The 14,525-nt window shown below is 48.4% G+C and overlaps 1 protein-coding gene across 5 annotated transcripts in view; it reads left to right on the top strand.

The window, feature by feature from the left end:
- ADAM22 (ADAM metallopeptidase domain 22) overlaps nucleotides 1-14,525 on the top strand; it is a 117,924-nt gene that overhangs the window by 45,778 nt on the left and 57,621 nt on the right. For all 5 annotated transcript variants that reach the window (XR_009755354.1, XM_061554534.1, XM_061554532.1 and 2 more), the window contains exons 7-14: nucleotides 188-248; nucleotides 442-506; nucleotides 2,214-2,285; nucleotides 3,165-3,236; nucleotides 8,122-8,288; nucleotides 9,894-9,978; nucleotides 10,651-10,741; nucleotides 11,915-11,969. Coding sequence is in view for 4 of the 5 variants with exons in the window: in XM_061554534.1 (XP_061410518.1) it covers nucleotides 188-248; nucleotides 442-506; nucleotides 2,214-2,285; nucleotides 3,165-3,236; nucleotides 8,122-8,288; nucleotides 9,894-9,978; nucleotides 10,651-10,741; nucleotides 11,915-11,969 (668 nt within the window). In the remaining variant the exon portion in view is untranslated. The remainder of the gene's footprint in view (nucleotides 1-187; nucleotides 249-441; nucleotides 507-2,213; nucleotides 2,286-3,164; nucleotides 3,237-8,121; nucleotides 8,289-9,893; nucleotides 9,979-10,650; nucleotides 10,742-11,914; nucleotides 11,970-14,525) is intronic.

Genomic DNA, 14,525 nt, shown 5'->3' with positions numbered 1-14,525 from the left:
CACTCAGTCATCACATGCTGCTGTACACACATGCATTGATGCACTACACAGCACATTAGGACTTTCACAGAACCACACTTTACTCCCTTGCTGCACAAGGACATAATTAAAAGAGTGATCCATTCCTAATGTGCCACAAATGGCTATATCGTGTGTGTGCCCACGTGTCCTTGTTTTTGTTGTGCAGGAGGCACAGCCACACATTGTCTATCGAGGATCAGACCAAGATGTTCAGGCGTTCCTTCCTGGTTAGTCTCTTGTACTTATTCTCATATCATAAGGGCTCAGATGAGGAACTCTTCGAGATTCCCTTGTCAGTGATGCGTCTGTTCAGTTGCTTTACCTCGAGTTGGTGAATTGCAGGTATGCCCACCCATCCACGTTGTCTGAACACTTTCACTTTCGATGTCTGCTGATGTGGCTGCGCGTCTCTTCATCCAGAGCTGGATCAGACTGGAGGCCTGAACACGAGTGCAGGGGGGGTGGGCCTACTCAACAGTGCCAAGGTAAATGTTCACCGTGACTGCTAAATAAACACGTGTCCCCCGTGCTCGCACCAGGCCCTCGGTTACACGCTCCATCCAGTCTTGCCGCATCCCCCGCCTAGGATTTGGGAAATGACATGTGCATTTGGGTAGCAGGAATTGGTTTGTAATGAAATCTGGTGCCAGTATTATGTTGAACTTTATCGTGGACATCTGTGAAAAAGAGCTTCATAGCCCCTCAGATTCCTCCAGTCTAAGTTTAGAGTCTGACAATCTCACCCGTTCCCTTGCATTTTCACTCTCCACCCAGCACCCGCTCCCCTTGCTCCCAACCATCATGTCCTTCATTGCAGATATCTTTTCAATACACATTTATCCACAACATTTTACTAATCCACTCACAGGTTTCGATTTAAAGCTTTCGTGACTGCAGGGATTCATCTTCTTGGTTCTTTTGATAAAGTCACGTAGAAGGGAAATAATAAAATAATAAAATAAAACATAATAAAATACAATTCTCACGACGTTTCGGCCACAACGAAAGCAGCCGTCCTCAGGTGAAGAACAGGTTTGTCGGAAAGACAGAGGCTGTCTTTCCGACAGAACACTCACAGGTTCTCAATGATGACAGTGTAACTGTGCTGGATTGCGATGCAATGATGATGTTGAGCTGAAGGTAATGGATTGGTTGTCAGGGTTGTTTTGGAGACATGTATTGGCTACATTGCCGACAGAGCTTACAGTTTTCCATGGAATGTGTTCATTTCTTGAGGCAATTCTGCATTTGGATGTAGTTTTTGGTACGCCAGTGCAACATAACACACCAGTCCTCATAAAACAGTCTAAAATGATTTGTTTTACTGACTTTCGTCTCCCGACTGCTCCGACATCACGAGCACGGATTTTGTTGCACCCTGCAAGATTTTCTGACTTGCGAATTTCGAGAAAATAAAGAATTATTGTGAAAAAAATTCCTTTTTATATTGTGCACGGGTGTACTGCCAATACGTTCATTTGGAAAATGGTGGTGGCTCCTTGGACAAGAGCAAGTGGCATATTTAGACTTCACTCCTGTTACACCTCAGGCGGCAGTTATTTTAATCAACAGCCCTGAGTGGTGGAAGTGACATTTGGTGTTTGACATGAGAGCGCATTATTTAGACGTATAATTATTATATTATCTTGATTTAAAGCTTTCGTGACTGCAGGAATTCATATTCTTTGGGTCTTTCGGTAAAGCCATCACGACGTTTCGATCGCAACACAAGCGGTCGTCTTCAGCAGAGAACACGACCGCTTGTGTTGCGATCGAAGTGTCGTCATATTTTTGTTATTTTTTCTGTCTACGTGGCTTTACCGAAAGACCCAAATAATATTATATTATCATTATAATGTAATCCTTTGAGCAGCATGGTGATGCACTGGGTGTTTTACAACGTGTGTCTCACAGCAAGAAGAGCCTGCTTTGATGCCGGCTTTGAATGCCGATCTGCGTGGAGTTGTATTCTCTCGCCCCGTTCTGCAATGGGGTTTCTCCGGGCTCTCCGGTTTCCTCCAATAGCTCAAAATAACGCAAACACAATGTAGCTGGTGTTGACCAAACATCCCGATGATGAAAATCACCTCAATTACTCAGTGAGGATTACACGTAGCAACCTCTCACCCCCTTCTGTGGAAACTTGGCCGGACTGTCTTGAAAATAGAGACTCACTATTTCTTCTTCTCTAGGTGCGAGTTCGCAGGGAAGTGGAGATGGAAATGAAGTACGTGGAACTGACCATAGTGAATGACCACATCATGGTGAGTCCACAGCACCCAGAGTTGGGAAAATAACCCGCAAATCACTCCGTTGGGATCAGACACAGCAGCAACATCGCCCCCAACTGCGAACACCTGGCAGGACTCTTCTCAAAAGGTCTCGAGACTCGGCGAGGCTTTCTGGGTAAACAAATAAACAAAAATAAAATAATTAAATCGACAGTTGGGGCTAGTTCTGTTTGCAAGCACCTATAAGGCCAACATGGCACATGAAGGGATGGGTGGCCAGCACTACGCCCGGCCGCCTTTGCCTCCCCAGTTCTGATGTTTGTATTAACTGACCCATGTACTCATTTATGGCTGAGTCGACCTAGGGGAGGCCCAGGACTGGCTTAGACATATATATCACTGACATTGGCCATTAATGATAATCAAAGCTAAGCTTTGTCGCACAATGCGCTAACCACGTTGCTGCCAGTGCAAAGCTAGCCACGACACGCACACACAAACCAACATGTCCACATGTCTGTATGGCTTCGACACGTGGACATGCATGGCTCCCATTAACTCTTACAAATGCATTGTAAGATGTACAAGTCTATAACTTGTGGAAACGTCATGGTTGTGATTCGTTTATTCAGGTAATGCCTTACATGGAACAATGGCAGCACATGACCATTTCATTCCAATTGAGTAAATCAGGGACATGCATGGCATGAATATATCAATGAGTGAGATTGTGAATAAATGTGGAAAAGTGGCATTTGCTCTCCCTGCACAGCGACCAAGTCCCTCGACCCACGGCTCGCACTGCAGTGACATCGCCAGCGCTTGGTGGCGGCGGTCGCTGTTAGAATGGTGCACGCTGACGCGAGTGCGTCGCACGCGTGTGTGGATTGGTTTGTGTGCGCGCGTGTGCAGTTCAAGAAGCATCGCCAAATACTGGGCCTCACCAATAACTACGCCAAGTCCATCGTGAACATGGTCGACGCGGTGAGATCGCATCGCGGAGAGCGACTCCACACGGCCAGCACCGGAGCTTGGTGCACTGGCAGCGAGGAGGGTTTTGTCTCTTCCTTTATTCGTGATATTCTTATTGTTATTCCCTCGAAACCACCACTCTATCCCACTACAATACCGCACCACTACACGACACCATGTCACCTGTACACCAAGACACTACACCTCGATACCTCTTGTGCATCTATTGTGTGTGAATGTGGATACAAGATGAGGAGTCGCTAGCAGTGCTCCTTGCAGGCATGACTCAACACTCCTCTGATTCATGAATTCTGGAGGAGCCTCATCACCAACTCACAAACTCACCAACTTACAAACTCACCGACTCGCAAACTCGCCTCGGGCCCTGGCGTGACGGCACAGATGGGAGGATGAGAAGTCCGCTTGTCCATGAATAGGATGGCTTCTGTGATGTTAAAATGATCATCTCACCTTTAAATATTTTTTTCTGGCAATGCATAATCACGCTTTGTCACTTGGTAAAAAAGTTTGAACTTGGATTTTTAGTTGTCTGATATTTAAAGCGTTTAGCATCTTTCAGTAAAAAAAGTAGTGCTTAAATTTTTTTTAAAATATTCGTATCTGTGGTTATTCACGCTGCACGTATCAATCACGCCAAGCTGAGTGTGCTTTGTCAAAGTGTGGAAGTGTAGTCACCGATAGCACCATTGGTCTGCGGCCGCCACGGCCTACCACTGGCAGCCTTCACTGCCTAGAGTCGGCTGTCGTGGAGACCATCCTGCCAGCAGTGGCCGGAGTGAGCAGGCACTTGCAGGGCTGCGGTTGGTACGTCAGCGCGTGGTGCTCGGTGCGTTCATGATGAACGTTCCGCAGGGAACGGTTAGCGGTTTATGATTTTCACAAAGCCAGGAATGGATTCTGAAAACTTGATCGTTTAACACAAAGTTCTTCAATCATGTTCAGAGGAGGACCACTTTCGCCGATAGACATCAGTGAAGGCCGCCACGCATTTGAAACGATTGGGTTTGACAGCAGCACGATGTGATGACGATGTGGGGGGTTTCATGTCCGGGGCGCACTACAGGCCACCAGGGGGCGTCAGTGGCCCGCGGGTGCTGCCTGAAGAAGAACGCCGATTCACAGACCCCAGTTGAGTTGCGCTGCTGCTGCTGTGCACGAGACGCTTGGCGTCTGTAGAGCAGGGAGGGCCCACGAGGGGGCGCTGCTCCCGCACGGGCGCCACTGCAGAAACAGTTGCGTGGCGTTGTTTTCTGCGCTGAATGAAATCGCAGTTTCGAGAAGTGAGCGAGACGGAGACTTCCCGTCGGAATCGGCGGCAATGGGGGCCCGGCAGCGCCAGTGGGTCATGCTCGTGTGCCGCGTGGCATGGGGAAACCAAGTCGGAGTTGCAATGTCGATGCAACCCCTACCCGGGAGAACGAGGAACAACGACAATGACGACGACTTGCTCTTGATATCGCGCCGCCCGAAACGCCGGGCGTCTCCCAGCGCTTCACATTTCGCACCTCGTGTCACACGTCTGAAGGGCAGCAGCCTCAGCGGTAGCGGTCCCTGTGGGCACAAGCGAGCAGCACCTGGCCAGCAAGCGGACACGGGTGTGCCGGCATGGGGCAATGATTGCTGTTGCTTGTGTAATCCCAATTAATGATGTGAACAATAACAATGTGATATGTTTCTGTGCTCAAACCAGTACTGAGGCATTGAGACAATTCAACTGGGGGGGGGGGGGGGGGGGGGCAGCTCCATGTAGTAATTATTTGCAGCATTGATTGTGGGTGTCTCAAGGTTAACAGCCTGATCAGTATAATTTATTTATTATTTTGTTCTAGGGTGGCCACCTTTTCCACTCCAGACCAAACTCAGACATTTCTAAGTCGACCTGGGTCTTTCACCTGAGCTGTGCAGTATGCTGCAATATAATTCAGATAACACCAGCACCGGATCTCAGCTCAAATCTATTTATTCCATCCGCACATAGACACCGATGCTCAGACTGTCCGGGTCAAAACACGGACATTTTATATGGCGCCTTTGCCCTCAAAGACCCACACGTGTAATGTGTTATGGGTATTTATTCCTGCGTGAAATAGCTTAACACCACATGCTGCTCAGGCAACTCCGTGATTATTTCGTTTGTGTTTAGAGTGTTGCAAAAGCGACTTTGTGTCAGTTGATTGAATATTGTGAAAGAATCAAATAGACAAGTGACAAATTAATCTCTGCTGACAAATAACAGTTGTGTGAGAAATCCACTACTAATGGTTAATCGAAGAAAAATAATATAAGAATAATAAGTATCATGCCGTTATAATTTATTAGGATGTTTAGAACGCTTGCCAACTAAGGTTGAAAGCATTAATAATGCATTAGCTCTGTTCGTCTGTAATGGGGGGTCACGATGACTCGTAAAGATAATCCTAAATAATCAGAATACGACTAAAATCGTGTCGCTATTCGGAAACAACTCTATAGACAGCTCGGAAAATGAAGCAAAGGGTTACCCAAAAATATTTTAGGTCAGTCCAATGACGGAACTGCGCGTGACATCCATGCTGGACTGCGGGCAGCGTCCATCGCATGTGCCCACACACCGCAATGAGAGTTTGTGTCAAGAGAAGTTTCTTCAGGGGTTTGTGGTCAAGAGTTTTGTAAAGCACACACAACGTCACGAGCATCAAAGGATTTGTTTACGTAGTGTACGAGTGTTATCATCTCGGAATACATCTGTGGGGCTTTTGTTTCCCTACCGACTGATAAATGGATGTGCGCCCGACACAGTAACAAGCTGTTCCATGAGATCGACAAATGTCAAGGCTGTCTCGTGGGCGATGTGGCACGACTACTGTCAGCAAACGTTGCTTCCAAGTAGAGTGACGGGGCACGGTGTGCTTGGCAGCTCCGAGATGGCGCTCCATTAGCGCACGGTGCCTGCGCTGGGATGACTCAAGTCTGGCACTACGCAGCGCCCGAGGGTAGCGGGGGCAGGCTCGCGTGTGCTGCTCTCATCAAGTGCGGACCCACCGCTGAGACCGTGACGTTTGGTAGCGGTCCGTTGGGTAGCAAGCCACGCAGCCGAGCCTTGTTAGCAATCCAAAGGACGTGCATTGGGTCCGATGTCCAAGAGTAACGTCTCGTGCCATCTCTGTGACTATAAGCTGGACACAGATAATTACATTTAGCCACAAAAATAAGCCATTAAGGCCTCGTGAGCAGTGTGAGGCACCATCTGGACCCAGTAAAGCACAGAGCTGCGCTCTCGGTGCCAGGCTGAAGTGTAAATAGAATGCATTCATAGAGACACTTCAGTGTCGGGGTTATGCACATTTCAGAGGTCCCCGCTGAATAGCGCTCACATCTCTCATCTTGTAATTTTACTCTGAGAATTCGTGCTGGAAAGATGTTTATGATCTCAACTCCTAATTTAGCATTGAGTCTATCATGTGGAAAGCTATGCTTAGCATTTTTAAAGATTTATAACGGGTTTAATTGTGTTTTGTAAAGAATATTAAAATAACAAGTTGTTCAATAACATCATGATTTGACACATATTAGAAATTGAGTTAGGCCAGGGAATGATTTGACCAAATTTGTGTAGTTAAGACTTTCCACCGCCTAACACAGCCTAAAAAAATATTCTGCAACGTAGATGCGTTCAGCATGCCGGTGATTATGGTTTTATTGTCACCGGTGAGTTTAAGAACAAATTCTCACAGCCACATTTAGAAATCAGATAGGATAACGTTTCATTTGAAACTGCGTCAAAAATCATCAATGCAAGATCCAGGAAGTCGGAGTAACCGTGTCACCCGACCTGGCTTCTTGAATATATGTCAAGATCTTGAATCCTATAATTGCCTTCATTGTTTCTGAATAGCAATTGTCACTACATCTGCACACAGTCAGGGCACCGGTGTGTCTCGTGAACATGAATCAATCATTGACTTGGACAGAATCACAAAACTAGTGGAGCAATTTTTTGTGGATCTCTAGCGAAACATAAATGTTGTGCCCCCTGCAAACAAAATTATCTTTAGATGAGAAGCTCTTTTCACACCTGGGAAAAGTAACCGCTGCCCTTTGAAGTAAATCCCTTGAACCTCTAAAATGAATCAAAGTGCAGAAAGTGTCTGAATACAAATGAAAATACCGTTATAACAAAATCCCAATGAGCTGTATTTTTGCATAGAGATTACCACTTCAGTAAGAGATGTCATCGAAATAAGATTAGGACTGGTGAGCAAACATGTACTCAGATTGATGCGCAAATGAACAAGGTGTTCATCGCATTGTCAGGTAACGCATAAATAGTGATTTGCTGGGACCTTCGATTACGTACCCTGCTGACGGCCGGATGTTTGGTGAACAGTGACAGGCCGGATGGTTTGATAATTAGAATTGAATATGAAACAGAAAGAATGTCAGGGCCGGGCTGTGGCTCGTGAGGAGAGCGAGCGCACCGCGGGGCTCCCCGCCGAGAGCCGCGCTCGCACCGCACGCACCGCTCGCACCGCACGCACCGCTCACACCGCTCGCACCGCACGCACCGCACGCACCGCACGCACCGCTCACACCGCTCACACCGCACGCACCGCATGCACCGCACGCACCGCTCACACCGCACGCACCGCTCGCACCGCACGCACCGCACGCACCGCACGCACTGCCCGGCGTGGTGCCCGGCGTGGTGCCCGGCGTGGCGCTGGCCACCCATTCCTTCGCGTGTCGTACCGGCACCTCTGGTTAGCACGGTTGGCTACATACGGTGCGAAAGAAGTTCATCATGCATACAAATAGGTGCTCGCTAACAGCACTTGCCCCAACAGTCTGTTAAAGCAATGCTGGGGATTGTTTGTCTTTGCACGTGTCCGTGTGCTAGATCTACAAGGAGCAGCTGAATACGCGGGTGGTGCTGGTGTCCATGGAGACCTGGACAGACGAGAACCGCATCACTGTGAGCACCGATCCGCTGCAGACGCTGCGCGCCTTCATGAAGTATCGGCGGCAGTCCCCGCGCGCTGACGGAGACACGGCGCACCTGCTCTCGTGAGTGGCGCCACGCTGCTGCCACTCCCGTGACGATTCACGATTCATTGTTTGGTTTCGGACACGTAATGATCTGGCAACATTCTCTGCCGTAATACCCTTCACATACGCCCATCATTATTATTACAAAATAATCATGCACATCGTTGTGGGGTGTATAAGTTCCAAAATAGAAAAGCAGACAATTCGTCTCCTTCATATGCCTATCTGTCCACGTGAAAAATAAGTGTTTCTTACGCAACCCATCTTAAAGATGACCCATTTCTTAAAGTGAGGGACCTTGCTTATAACATCTTGCAGTTTACAGCCATTTATTAAAGCAAGCCTTACTGCTGATGAGACACCGTGTGTCAAAACTGGTCCAGGATTTGCTTGTTTTGAATCAATGCTGCTGAAATTGCTTCATTGGCCGTGGGGCCAACAATGGGGCAGATAGGCCCCATGGGAGCGTGCCCCCCCTGTCTCTGCACGGTGCCCGCACACGGAGCGTGCGGGAACCGAGCCTGGCTCACGGAAGCCGCCCCTGGCTCACGGAAGCCGTCCCTGGCTCACGGCACATGCCCACAGCGGCGCTCCTCACCTGGGCCGCTCGCAAATGTCACCGCCGGTCTTCTTTTACTCATCGTCATTCTCTTTCTTCTCTCTTTATGTCTCTCAGTGTCTTGTAGCGGTGATGATTTGACTTGACGTGAATCCTTGCACGCGGCAAGCGAGCGCCGTATTCTCTGTCGGGACGCCCGTGGGGAATGGAGCCCGCGTCATCTGTCACGGCAGTGCATGCATGCTGTCGATCGGTGCCAGTTTGCACAATGCGGCGTTTCACCGACACCTCCTTCCATTGGCCCATGACAGTTTTAATCTGACTCCGAAATATCCCGGCCTTCATTAATCACCATAATTAGTATTTTTGTCTCGAGTATTTGAGTGCTGGCCTCGCCGTAGCCGGTGAGTAGTGAAAGAGTTGCGAGTTAAGAGCCAGGGCGCTGGGTTTGTTCCGTGACATGGATGTGGAGAGTACATTGTGAACTCTCCTGTTCTGCTGCTTCAGTTTTACATTTGTGGAGGGGCTTTATGTTCCTATTTGAGTGGCAGCATTACTTACAAAAAAATATAAGACGTTTCAGGACATTTTTATTTCTGTTTGTTTCAATAGCAATTGATGTGACTTGCATGCTGCGCCAGTGAGGTGGGATAATGAACGAGTTGCAGACTTCCCTGTGACGTGGGCACATTGACACCGAGGAGACGTGCACAGAGGGACACAGAAACAGACGCACAGAAGCGTTACGCATCCCTCACGCACTCGTACCCCACGAAGCCAGCGCTGGGCAGAAGGGAGGGGAATTCCATAGTCAAGTTATTTTTTTAATGTACTTTTTGTATAATCTTGATATTAAGCTTTCGTTACTGCAGGAATCCATACTCTTTGGTTTTTTCGGTAAAGTCACGTAGGTAGAGAAATAAAATAAATCACGACGTTTCGGGCGCAGCACAAGCGTCCATCATTTTTGTATATTGTACAACTTTATGAATGAATTTAACGAGTTAAATACAAGTGTGATTCATCATCGACCTTGTTCTGCGCACTGCGCTGTGTCGGCACAGGGGGCTGATGTTTGAGAGCAGCCACAGCGGCGTGGCCTACTTCGGTGGGGTGTGCTCCCTGCAGCGCGGCGGTGGCGTCAATGAGGTGAGCGGCGTGAGATGCCTTCGCGTGCACGGCCCGCAGTTGTGTGTGGAAAGCAGCGGTCACTGTCTCCGCACGACGACTCCTGTTGACTTCCCACAGAGCGATACTCACTTTAGCGGCCCTCGAGGGAAGGTGGGCTGAGGCAACCTCTGACTAAGTTCTCCCGGCTCAACAATTAAAGCACAGGGCACGCTTCTTAAATCCCCATCACCACCGCCCGCGTCCACCAGCAGTGTACCTGGGTTCACCCCGGCGACTCTATAATCAGCAGGTCGTGTGTGGTGGGGTAAAGTGTGGGTACGCCCACCTCTTCCAAAATGCCTCCTCAGAATCGATGAGTAGACCAAATACCCTGTGGAGCTTTCTCTAGTGGAGACCCTTTTGCCAGCAGCGGCATGAGCAAGCAGTTGCAGGGCTGCACCTCTACCTTTTAGCGGGCGGAGACACGAGGGCAAATGGACCGTGCGCTGACTTAGTCCGCAGTCCTGATTGTACGTTCACATGTGCCGACCGGTCACCAGTCCCAGACCTCTCAGTTAACAACCCTCGTGCATGCCAAGTGAATGCTGCTGCCTGACTCCACACTGACAGCAACCGCGTGATGTGCTCGTGGTGTTTTACGCTGTTTACGTGTGCCTGCTGTGGACACTTGCATTGTTTGTAATCTCACAGTATGGGAATGTCGGAGCCATGGTGGTGACTTTGGCCCAAGGCATCGGGCAAAACCTTGGTATGCTGTGGCACAATTCTAAAGCAGCAGCAAGTGAGTTTCTCTCTTCCAATATTCACATCATTAAACAAGTGTCCCATTTCCCAATGCAAAGTTCAGAGTGTCTGCTATGACGACAGGCCGATAATTTGTTTACAATTCAATTTGTATTTCGGAACCAGCTACATCCTGTCTCATGGCATTGTACAAAAGCAGATCGGCATCAAAGTATTGGTGGAGGATGATCTGGAAATGGGGGTGATTGCTTTGCCAGCTAAACCAACACCAACCCTGTTGCTCATCCTAAGTGTGACTGTAAGTGAACCAACACAGTTGATATATTGATCAAGATATGTATATGTATATTATGTAAGTTTTCGCCCAGCGGCGCTTGTTAAGGTGGTTCGAATCTGGTTAATACTGTGGTGGGTTTTAATCATCTGTCTGCTTCACTCAAGAGTGTACGTAAAATGCCCCAGGATGTCATTCGAAATTAGCAGGCAATTTTGTGCCAGCGTTATGGTCTATATTTTCCAAATTAAAAATAATTACTCCGCAAATCACACCTCAGTTGAGATCACAATCATCACCGCCTACTGACCGACTATATAACTATTTACTATCTTGATTTGAAGCTTTCGTGACTGCAGGAATCCATACTCTTTGGTTCTTTCAGTAAAGTCACGTAGGTATAAAATAAATCACGACGTTTCGGGCGCAACACAAGCGTCCATCAGTTTGCCTCAGTAGCAGCAGGCCACGTGCTTTCCCACCTGATGATGGACGCTTGTGTTGCACCCGAAACGTCGTGATTTATTTTATTTTATACCCACGTGACTTTACCGAAAGAACCAAAGAGTATAACTATTTACTATTATTTTTATTTTACCAGGTAATGCCCACTGAGCTGTGTAGCTCTCTTTCAGAACCCACGACCTCCTGTACACCAGGCGAAGGAATTAACATCTCCTAGCCACCGTGGTGCCGTGTGCGGGCCAGAGCTGAGTCACCTTGTGCCACCTTGTGCCACTCAGGGATAAACTTCCATTCGGGGGTCCCCTAGACAAATGTGCTCTGAGACATTTTGTTAAGTTACAGGGGCAACGTAATGCATGTGTCAGTATAATAACATGATTATTGTTATTATTATTTTAAGGAGTAGGGGATGGCTGGGCTTGGTTGACTCGGTTTGCGTGCGCGCTCCGGGTTGCGTGATTTGTGCTGCAGGAGGAGGCTGCCAGTGCACCGACATCTGGTACGGCTGCATCATGGAAGTCACTGGGTGAGTGGCACTGCCCTTGTTCTGTGGGCACAGGGTCAGATTCGTGGAGGCTGTTTTAATAAAATAAACAATGGGCTTGATGATAATGTTTGGGCTTTTTCAGGTCCACCTTCTAGATTCCTTCTATATGCAAAGGAGTATTCATTATTTTCTGGTCTCTGCTAGCTGCAGACTCGAGTAGATGCTCATCTAACTCTGATGCCAAATGTTACCAACTATTTTCTCATCTCTGCCCCTCCTAACTTATGATTCCAATTTGCATATCCGCATAATGGAAAGGGACCTCTCAGAAGATGTGTGCAGTGTAGTAGTGTTATTACGTCTGTAAGCATGGGTTTTTAAGGAAAATATTCCTGCTACATTACATACTTATGCTCCTCAATTATACCTTTCGACTTATCGTTATCGTCGTTATCGTCGTCATCGTCGTGGACTTGTCCACTTTATGCTGTGTGCACCGTGCAGCGCTCGGTGTGCAGCGCTCGGTGTGCACCGTGCAGCGCTCGGTGTGCACCGTGCAGCGCTCGGTGTGCAGCACTCGGTGTGCACCGTGCAGCGCTCGGTGTGCAGCGCTCGGTGTGCACCGTGCAGCACTCGGTGTGCAGCGCTCGGTGTGCACCGTGCAGCGCTCGGTGTGCAGCGCTCGGTGTGCACCGTGCAGCGCTCGGTGTGCACATGGTAGCACAGAGCACTGAGTCGTGCCCGAGGTCCAAAGCAGATGATGAACCACGAAAACACACTCCAAGCAACTTGACTGTGTGTACTACACAGATGATGGAGATCCAATTTCTTGAATAACAGATCCTTTCTGTCTTTTCAAAGAAAAATGTCTATGTTTTTAAATAGCCACGCATTGCCACGGTGAAAATGTTGCACACTCCACATGAAGGACGTAGGAAGGTGCTCCAAATCGAGGGCATACACATTTATGGTGGTCAATCTGTAAGATGCAACAGCAGCACGTGCGTCACACGCAGCAATCCTCAACCAGTCGCCAGTAACCACGTGACTGGTGTACACGTCCGGATAATCAATAACCCCGCCAGCCACCCACAGGCCCAACTCAGTCATCGCATGCTGGTGTACACACCTGCATTGATGTACTGCACAGCACATAAGGACTTTCACAAAACCACACTTTACTCCCTTGCTGTACGAGGAAATAATTAAAAGAGTGGGCCATTCCTAATGTGCCACAAACAGACATGTCGTGTTACTAAATAGGCACTTCACATTGTGAACATTGTAGAGTGGGCCAGTGCTTCATTAAAAGGGATCGCTTCATTGATGGCGTAAGAGTGGCTGTTGATGACAACAGCTGATAGAGGTGGACTAATGAGACATGTGACTGTTTACAAATCATCACCCCAAGCATCTCCCACCCCAGCGCCGTATCGTCCCCACGGTAACGCCAGCGAGCCGAGCGCCCTTCCTGCTCCTCGCCGCTCGGCGTTCACTTCGCACGCCGCACCAGGGCAGGCGACGCTGTCCGTGGTGCCTCTCATCGGAGCACTTTTAGCCAGGAAATATTTAAATATTTTCTTTTGGCTGTGGACAAACGAATATATATTTTTTATAATGCGGTGGTATATGTTTGGTATCTATGTGTAAGAGCATACTTAACGGTAGCAGGGCATGCCTCATTGCGGGAAGGGCCTGGGTTCGACTCACGATTCAGGCCCCTGTCTGTGTGGAGTTTGTTCTCCACCGATTTTGCGTGGATTTCCCAGTCTCTTCCCATAGCTGAAACCCCCCCCCCCCACAAAATGTAACTCGTATTGACCAAGCATCCCAAATGTTGGAAATTGACCTGAAAACTACTCAATTGAGATTACACGCAGACGAACATCGCCCCCAACTGCGAATTCTTGGCAGGACCCTCCTGGTAAAGATTTGAGGTTCTGAGGCATTCCTCGGTAAACAAGCGTAACAATAACAATAATACAAACATCAGTTTTCCTTGTGTTTGTCGCGAGATCTCAACCTCCTCCCGATACTCATATCTTTCTAACTAAATGTAATTGTAGTCAGGTGCATCGAATAGCGCTTTTCCCAATCCTGAATATCAGATGCCACAGCATCTCTATAAGAGTCCATGTTCTTTGCAGCACGTTAATAGAGGCCACATAGATGTCTATAATGTTGACACGCTGGCATCTTTGACCTTGTAATGACCACGTAGACGCGACGATCACGGGCCCAGCCAGCACTCCATGTGGCCTATCATCTGCATGAGCCACTGCCCACATTTGCTTAATATAGACTGTGAAATGAAATGGAAAAAATATATATTCAGACATGACAGACGACATGGTATTAGATCCATCTGGATGCGATTTGAGAGTGCGGATAGGAGAGAGGTTACAGGATGTACTGTGTTCCAGTGGCATAAGAGACCGATGATGAGAGTCTCATGCACAGCGAGAGCTGGGTGCCTGTGCTGGGTGCCTGTGTTGGGTGTCTGTGCTGGGTGCCTGTGTTGGATGCCTATGCTGAGTGTCTGTGCTGAGTGCCTGTGCTGGGTGCCTGTGCTGGGTGCCTGTGTTGAGTGCCTGT

This window comes from Lethenteron reissneri, chromosome 20, assembly GCF_015708825.2.
Source record: "Lethenteron reissneri isolate LAM-NWPU_2019-01 chromosome 20, ASM1570882v1, whole genome shotgun sequence".
Taxonomy (NCBI): domain Eukaryota; kingdom Metazoa; phylum Chordata; class Hyperoartia; order Petromyzontiformes; family Petromyzontidae; genus Lethenteron; species Lethenteron reissneri.
Note: the sequence above shows the minus strand (reverse complement) of the source record. Positions and strands in the feature narration are given on the sequence as shown.